Source organism: Heterostelium album, assembly GCF_000004825.1.
Source record: "Heterostelium album PN500 unplaced genomic scaffold PPL_scaffold7, whole genome shotgun sequence".
Classification (NCBI taxonomy): Eukaryota; Evosea; class Eumycetozoa; order Acytosteliales; family Acytosteliaceae; genus Heterostelium; species Heterostelium album.
The window spans coordinates 420,716-428,971 of record NW_008805069.1 but is presented as its reverse complement, the minus strand read 5'-3'; the positions used below and the strand labels follow the sequence as shown (position 1 = coordinate 428,971).

The window sequence follows — 8,256 nt, the reverse complement described above, 5'->3', positions numbered from 1 at the left end:
TGTTGAGCTTTGTGATTGATTTGACCTCTCTTATTCTTTCTTTTTTTGAATAAAAAAAAATATCACAATATTTTTGTTGCAAAAATATCAAATAAATCATACTTTGTAATATTTTTAAAATAAAATAACAACAATACAATAACAGTTCTTTATTTTTCAATTTTTAAATATTTTTAAAAAAAAAACTCTAGAAGTTAAGAATATATTAGAATCAATCTTTTGTATAGTTTTCTTAGATCAACAAAAGTATTTGAATAAAAAAAAAAAAAGAATAGATAGAAGATAACAAAATTCAATATTTGCTCAGATCGAATCAGTCAGTCCATCACCCAACATATTTCATTGAGTTATTTGTTTGTTTTTCACCACAACAACAAAATAACAACAATTAAATATATAATATACACACATCAACAACAACAACAATTAAATTGATCTCTCTTTTAAAAGATAAATATTCAATATCTGTCGTTGTGTGTGTGTGTGTGTGTTTTTTGAAATAAAGCAACAACAACAACACACAATTAAAATAATATCAATTTTTCAAGAATCTTAAATTCAAACAGTATTTTTAATTAGTTATTTTAGATAAACATTAATTTTGTTGTTGTTTTGTTAATTTTTATTTATTTTTAATATTTGCACAAACAATCTTAAAATTTTTTGAATAACAATAGAATCAAAGCAAATCCAACCCCCAATCAACAAACAATAGTCAAAATTTGTTTTGATTTGTTTTAATTCCGATCCCATTAAATAATAAATAATTTATACATACATTAAAAATAAAAACAACAGTTGTAATATACTAGTATAGTAAAAAAAGAAGAAAACACATTTTTAAACAGCCATGGCAACACCACAACCTCCACCTCCAAAACCAAAGAAGGCTGCACCAAGTCTTGTAAGTATTCTAACCAAACACCCATCCATCCATCCATCGATATTTCCATTTGCACTTTTCTTTAAACTATCTTTTTCATTTCAATTTTCCATTTACTTTATTATTTACTACTACAACTACTTTTCTATATTTCTTTACTTTTCTTTACTTTGTATTCAATATTTACTCTTTTAAAATATAAACAAATTCAATATTTTTATTTACTTGCATTATATATTAATAAATAATATCTTTTTATATATTTTGTTTTTCCAGTCCAATTTAAATTTAAATAATTCAGGTGCAAATAGCAGTAGTGGAAGAATATTACCACCACCTCCAACATCGACTGCACCAGTTCCTCTGTCGAGTACAGCAACAGTAACAGCAGCAGCACCAGTGGTAACAACTACCAATCATAATCATAACCATAATCATAATCAAGCAGCACACATTCCACCGATTCCACCAAGATCGCCAGATATTTCACCTAATCAAGCAGCTCCACTACACCACTTGAGTCATTTACATCAGCCTCAAATACCACCAAGATCACCAGATACTCGTTCACCTGAATTACACTCTCAACAACCAACAACAACAACAACAGCCTCTCCCTCACACACCACTCATACACCTCCACTTCCACCACGTCCACACAACTCAAGTAGTAGTAATTTAAATATTCACAATAATCAACAACAACAACAACAGAATCATAATCATAATCAACTTCATCCAAATTCACCAAATTCTCACCACTCACCAATTTCAAATAGTCATCAACATCAACAACAACAACAACAAGGAGGATCATCATCAACAATTGTTAAATCAAATAGTAATAGTGATTTCCTTTCACAAGTACCACGTCCAAATACAATGTCAAATCCAAAGTCAGCGACACTACAACCACATAGCAACAACAGCAACAGCAATAACAGCAGTAATAGCAACACAACCAATCAATCAAATGTACAAAACAAACATCAAACCTATCGAAAACCACTACCAGATACACCAGCCGACATTTCCAGGTTGTCTTTGAAAACACAGGCAACAGCACCGGCACACCAACTCCCACCTAAATCAGGATCGACTCTCTCACTTGTCAACCATCAAACACCGACAAGACAAGCACCACCCATGCCACCAACAACTCTACAATCACAAAAATCAACACCCAACTTATCAACAACAGCATCACATCAACAACAACAACAACAACAACAATCACAAGGATCACAACAAGCGAATATCAGTATTACAGCAGCTGAACCACGTGATTCAATTAGTGTAACATTGATCCCTAATGAATCGAACGTTCAAGAGCAATTTGTTCATCCATCGCTTGAGCATCTCGCCGCATTCACAGCGCTGCGTGACCTCAAGGCCAAAGAGATTCTGACGACAGAACGTACCTACTGTGATAACATGAAGATCTTGGTCGAGGTGTTTATCGATCCACTGAAAGCAGGTGAGGGTGGTATCTCCAAGGACAGCGCAACCATTCTCTGTTCGAATCTCTCTGATATTCTTTTGGTATCGATCGAACTACTCAACAGACTGGAGGCTAAACTTGCAGAATGGTCAAACACTCAGCGTATCGGTGATGTATTCCTCACACTCATTCCATTCCTAAAGATGTATACAAACTACACCGTTGGTTACGATAACGTAATGAACATTGTAACTGAATGTGAAAAGAATTCTTCATTCAGTCAATTTATTCAGGTATGATAAATAATATTTGATATTGTATTCATTCATTCATTCATTAACATAATTTATATATATATAATACAGAGATGTACAGAAGATCCAAGAACAAGAAAGTTAGATTTAAGATCATATTTAATTCAACCTGTTCAACGTATTACAAGATATCATATGTTGTTGGATGAAGTGTTGAAACATACTGAACCAGATCATCCAGACTATACAGATCTAGCCAAATCATTGGCCGAAATGAAAAAGGTTACATCTGAAGCGAACGAAGCTATCAAACGTAGTGAAAACAGAGCAAAAGTATTGGCAATTCAAAGCATGTTTGTTGGTGATGCTGATGTATGTTAAACTATTATATTTAAAACAACAAATTGTTGTATATATTAATAATCAATGATAACTTTCTATATAATTAACTTTATCTAGATTGTCGCTGCACATAGATCATATGTATTCGAAGGTATACTAACAAAAGTATGTAGAAAAGCATGTAAGAAGAGACATGTGTTTTTGTTCTCCGATATGTTGATATACGGATCGTCGATACCACCAAAGTTATTGTTGCACGAGAAGATCATGCTGGAACACTGTAGAATCGAAGATATTCCCGATGGCGACAGTGGTGGAAGTCGTGCGCTCTCTCTCAACAACGGTGCCATCATTGTCAATGCATTCCAAATCTGCAGTGCCAAGAAATCGTTTGTCGTTTTCGCCGATAACGCCGATATGAAGATGCAATGGATGCTCAAGCTAACGGAGACCATCGAGTCGCTGCAATCGAAGCGTTCCACCTTGAAATCAGAGACCGGTGGTGCACGTGCCGAAGCACCTGTTTGGGTACCGGACGAAACAACCACCGAATGTAGATTCTGTACAGAAGGATTTACATTATTAAATAGAAGAGTAAGTTTGTTAACCTTTCAAATCAAATCAATCAATTAAATCAAAACATAATATTAATATTTATATTCAATATCAATTATAATTATAGCATCACTGCAGAAACTGTGGAGAATTGGTTTGTGGTAAATGTTCAGATAAGAAGTTCAGGTTGCCAGTAACCGATTTCAAGCCAGCAAGAGTTTGTATTATTTGTTATGATAAACTGACTGCCAATCCACCTGTTGCTGCTGCTGCTGCTGCCAAATAAAATAAAATAAAATAAAATAAAATAAAATAAAAATTAATTGAAAAAAATAAAATAAAATAAAATCTAATAAACAATTGTTGTTTTAAATTAAAAAAATATCAAACATTGTTGTTGTTGTTGTATTGTCTTGGACATCAAAATCTTGATTTATTTTTAAATTATGATTATTATTTAATTTAATTTAATTTTAATCATTTTGAAATCTCATTGGTTTTTGATTGTTCCCAAAAAAATAAAAATAAACAAACATTTGAACGATTACAGGCAAATTTGCTGAAAATCAATCTATCTTGACTGTTCCTGGTTTAATCTCAACCCAAAAAACCAAAAATTTTAGCTTTTTGGTTTAAGTTGGGAAGTGAGAATTCCAGGACGGTTTTGAGAACACCAGGCAACGATGCATTTTAGTGGATGCTCCTATTCTTATTTAAGGAGTGCAATTTTGATTTCCAAAGAGATATAGTTATTTAGTTTTAGATAAACAAACAACAAATAAATAAACAAACAAATAAATTTAGAACAAACAAATATTAAACAATGTTTATCTGTATTATAAATAGATTGGTCGATACTTGTATTATTTCTTAAGGATAATAAAATGATTTCGATTGTTATCTCTATAAATCTGCGTACACTTTAGTTATCTATAAAACTATTGAAACAACGATTGGATAATCAATTCGATTTCACCAGTAGATCTGAATAATATAATATCTTTCCAACTCTATGTTATAATCAAACTGTTGAATAAACTTTTTAATATAGTTCATAAATTTGGTTTATTTAATATCTAGAAACATTATCCATATCAATAAACTATCAGTTTAATTATTACTATATAAATACATATATTTCTATTATTATATACATATATATAGAAAATATTATATTTTAATATTAAACAAAATAAATGATAGTGATATGTTATTTTCTTTTTTTTTTTTTCATTTAAACTTATAATTGGTATGATAATAAAACTATTATTAACTTTATATTATAACTAATAACTAACTAATTAACTTTTTATCAATTCTTGTTTATATATTATAGATAGCTAAGTAGACTGGCAGTCAACTGCATTAAGAATGACCACACATAATCATAAAACAATGATTACCTTTCGAATTGGCCAATAACATTACCAACTGTGTAAATTCATATAGTCTAAAGTCAAATCAAAATACAAATGTATAAAACAACATTTGACAAAAGACAAATAAATCTATATAAATCTTTTACAAATGTACTTCTACACCAATACAATAATAATCAAATAAAATGTGCACAGCTCTGTATGTGGTCTTTGCAAAGATCATCAATAAAAAAAACAAAAATCTTTTTTTTTCACTAAAATTTCCAAAAAGGAAATTAATTTTAATAAAATTGATTTAATTTTACTTTGATTTATATCTTTTTTTTGTAATATCTTTTTTTTTGTATTAATAATAATAATATTTATTTAAAAATAATAATAATATATATATATAATGTTAACAAGTGTTGTAGTACATAGAATAATTATTGATAAATGTTGGAGTGATAAACAGATCAGTAAGGCTCAACTGTTAGAACTTGGTTTGGTGTCTAAAAGTTGGTTTAAAGATAACTCACCCTATGTAGATAATAGTTTTGTTATGAAGTTGGTACTACCTCTGAATGGTGATTTGACATGCAGGCATGCTAGTTCTATTCTAGAGCACAACCAATCGTTCAGAACGCACTTTGCCAATCCGTATTGCCAGTGGCGTAACGTAGTCAATCTCGATATCTCTACGTTTTGTAACACTCTGAAGGGTTGGAATATTCTGGTGTCAAACTATGCACCGTTGAACATCGGCGACACCCTACAGAACATTGTGATTGGCAACACTTTCAGCTCGGTTCGAATTGTCAGCTTGATAAAAAAATACATCAAACCCAAACAGCAACTGCAATTCACTGTAAAAGTACTCGATAACAATCCGCAAAAAGACACATCACGTAAAACCAGGTTTCACGGCGTGATTATTGGAATCGATAAAATCAGAATTCAGTCACTGGAATATCATTTGGGTAACAATCAATCGATACCTGATATTCTCAAGTTTTTCGGTGCCTGGAACGTCTTCAAAGAGAATCCACTGAGAAAACTGACATTGGAAATACCATCCACCTTTACCGATACAAAGAGCGCTTTAAACGTAATCTTTGGTGTCGACTCACCACTTACTACCACCCTTGAAAAGCTGTCCGTTAATTATCAACACACTCAGAGTCTCTCTGCTATCAACAATCTTGTTGCTCTCAGGAGTCTCAATCTCTTGAAACCTCTTAATATCGAGGATTACCATCACGCACCATGGATAAAAGAGGTTCTCCAAAAGCCGTCACTCGACTGCTTGAAGATACCGGTGCCATCGGATGAACCATATCTATGGTTTGAGGGATTAGCGACTAGGAAGTTGGTGATTGGTTACGACTACACTTCGAGTGCCAACAACTTCAAGCTTAGTGACTGTCATCAAGTGCTGAGAACGTGCAGGGATGTCGGCATTGGAAATCTCGAGATTTCTACATCCAGCAGCCAACTGAGAAAGATAGTGCTGGGTGCAAGCATTGGCACACCGCAACAACTCCAACAGATAGCAACTCTACTCGGCCAATGCAAGATGTTGACAGAGCTTCATTTGGAATCGATGTCATTGGAGGATCCTCGTTTCGAAAAGAAGTGGACTGCACCTTTTTCCGCGCTACTCAAAGCAATTACGAATTGTGTTAGTTTGCAACTGGTCATTCTAAGATTCAACCATCCTTGTTCCAACATCTTATGGGAACAGATGCTCAAGTGTCTGAAGGATTCACTCCACTTACCTCACCTTTTGATGGAGATTCACTTTACCAAACACTATCTAAATCAAAGTACCGGTAAGAAAGATTCAGAATATGTCACCATTAATCAACATATGATACATTCAAGATTCGGTAAATCTGGAAAATCTACATCTTATCTAATTCCAAATGAATTATTTAAGAATTTCCAAACCAAACAATAATATTTATATCATAAATGTACAACAGTAGAATTTATTTCAATTACTTTTTGGTCAAAAAATATTCAGAGGGATAACGTTTCTTATTATTTGAAAAATAAAGTTGGAAAAAAAAAAACAAAATAATCATATTCCTCTTAAAATTAACTTCCTTCATAGTTTAAATAATGGATAATAGTAATAATAAGAAAGCATAAAAGAAGTCGTGAGTTCATATGTTATGATTGTAATGTATTGAAGTGTTCTGTATATAATCTTTCTCAGTCACGCAGACGACCTTTTTGAAAAATTCTAAATAATGATAAATTCTGATCCAGAAGGGTATATATCTATTAAAACTCCGCACACAATAGAACAAGACAATATTGACCAATATTATGATTGTCTTGTTCTAAAAAAAACTGATTGTTTATTATATTGGCAATAACAATATATTGCCAATATAATAAATATTACAAGAATACAATAACAGATAATATTTTAATTAAAAAATAGAAAAAAAAAAAAAATAAATTAAGTACGAATCGTAATGATTTTGAATATATTTAAAAAAAATTACTCGAATAATGGTCAGGGTTGATTTACTCTTTTTTTTTTTTTTTTTTAATCCAAAAATAGAAATAATCTTTTAATAAATAATTTGATAAAGATAAGAGTTTTATTTCAAAATATATTTTTATATTTATTATTGAATAAAAACAATATAAAAAATATAAAAATATTTTATAAGTATAGAGTATAGAATGATAAAGTCTGTTAACAACAAAAAAAGTACGGAAGTTAGAAAAGAAAAGCAACAATTAGCAAAGCAACAGGAACAAATAGAGAAACAAGAGGAACAACTTCAATCTGAAAAGAACAAAGAATATGATCCTATTGATTACTTCTCACAATCTTCCAAAGATTTTGATTGCAAAGTATTGGATAAATACATACATAATGATACTAACAAAGCAAAGGAATATATATTGCAATATTTTATTAAATCTTCATCTGAAGATATTGTTTACATGTGGAATCATGACAAAGAGGCAGTCATTTCTATCAAGACAACAGACATCAAATCAAAATATTTAACAAGGAACAAAGCACCCAAGTTTAGTGCAGGTGATTGGTTTTTCAACAATGAAAGAAACTTTGTTGATGTAGAGTTTAATCTAAATGAATCAAGGATCGATTTACAAAGTTAAAACTGGAAATGTGTATCTCAATCTCTTTAATGGTTATTTATTTCAAGAAAGGAGAGAGGAAGTTTTGATTTTTTTGATGTTGGTCATATTGTCTATTGTTATATATACAAGTTGGATGTTGTCCTAGATTCAGGATTGAGTAGGTCGACAAAAGTCAGACCATATATATATCTTTGTTTGAGTTGTAGCATTTGGAGTGTCAAAGAGAGGGGATACCCATTCCAAGAAATTGATCTCTAAGAACTTGGAGGGATTCACAGATAGAAGTCAGCATAT

General features: G+C 31.2%; 3 protein-coding genes across 3 annotated transcripts; all 3 read left to right on the top strand.

Moving 5' to 3' along the window:
• Positions 1-850: 850 nt before the first annotated feature.
• Positions 851-3,761, top strand: gxcV (pleckstrin domain-containing protein; the record flags this gene model as incomplete). Its single annotated transcript, XM_020578364.1, has 5 exons — positions 851-904; positions 1,160-2,617; positions 2,690-2,950; positions 3,038-3,514; positions 3,603-3,761. The coding sequence occupies 5 exons, from the start codon at positions 851-853 to the stop codon at positions 3,759-3,761; spliced, it is 2,409 nt and encodes an 802-aa protein (XP_020431791.1).
• Positions 3,762-5,248: 1,487 nt separating this feature from the next.
• Positions 5,249-6,793, top strand: PPL_07528 (uncharacterized protein; the record flags this gene model as incomplete). The annotated part of the gene is made up of 3 exons (XM_020578363.1): positions 5,249-5,312; positions 6,342-6,514; positions 6,596-6,793. 3 exons carry the CDS (start codon positions 5,249-5,251, stop codon positions 6,791-6,793), a joined length of 435 nt encoding a protein of 144 aa, XP_020431790.1.
• A 295-nt stretch (positions 6,794-7,088) lies between these two features.
• Positions 7,089-7,980, top strand: PPL_07527 (uncharacterized protein; the record flags this gene model as incomplete). The annotated part of the gene is made up of 2 exons (XM_020578362.1): positions 7,089-7,111; positions 7,521-7,980. 2 exons carry the CDS (start codon positions 7,089-7,091, stop codon positions 7,978-7,980), a joined length of 483 nt encoding a protein of 160 aa, XP_020431789.1.
• Between the last annotated feature and the right edge of the window lie 276 nt (positions 7,981-8,256).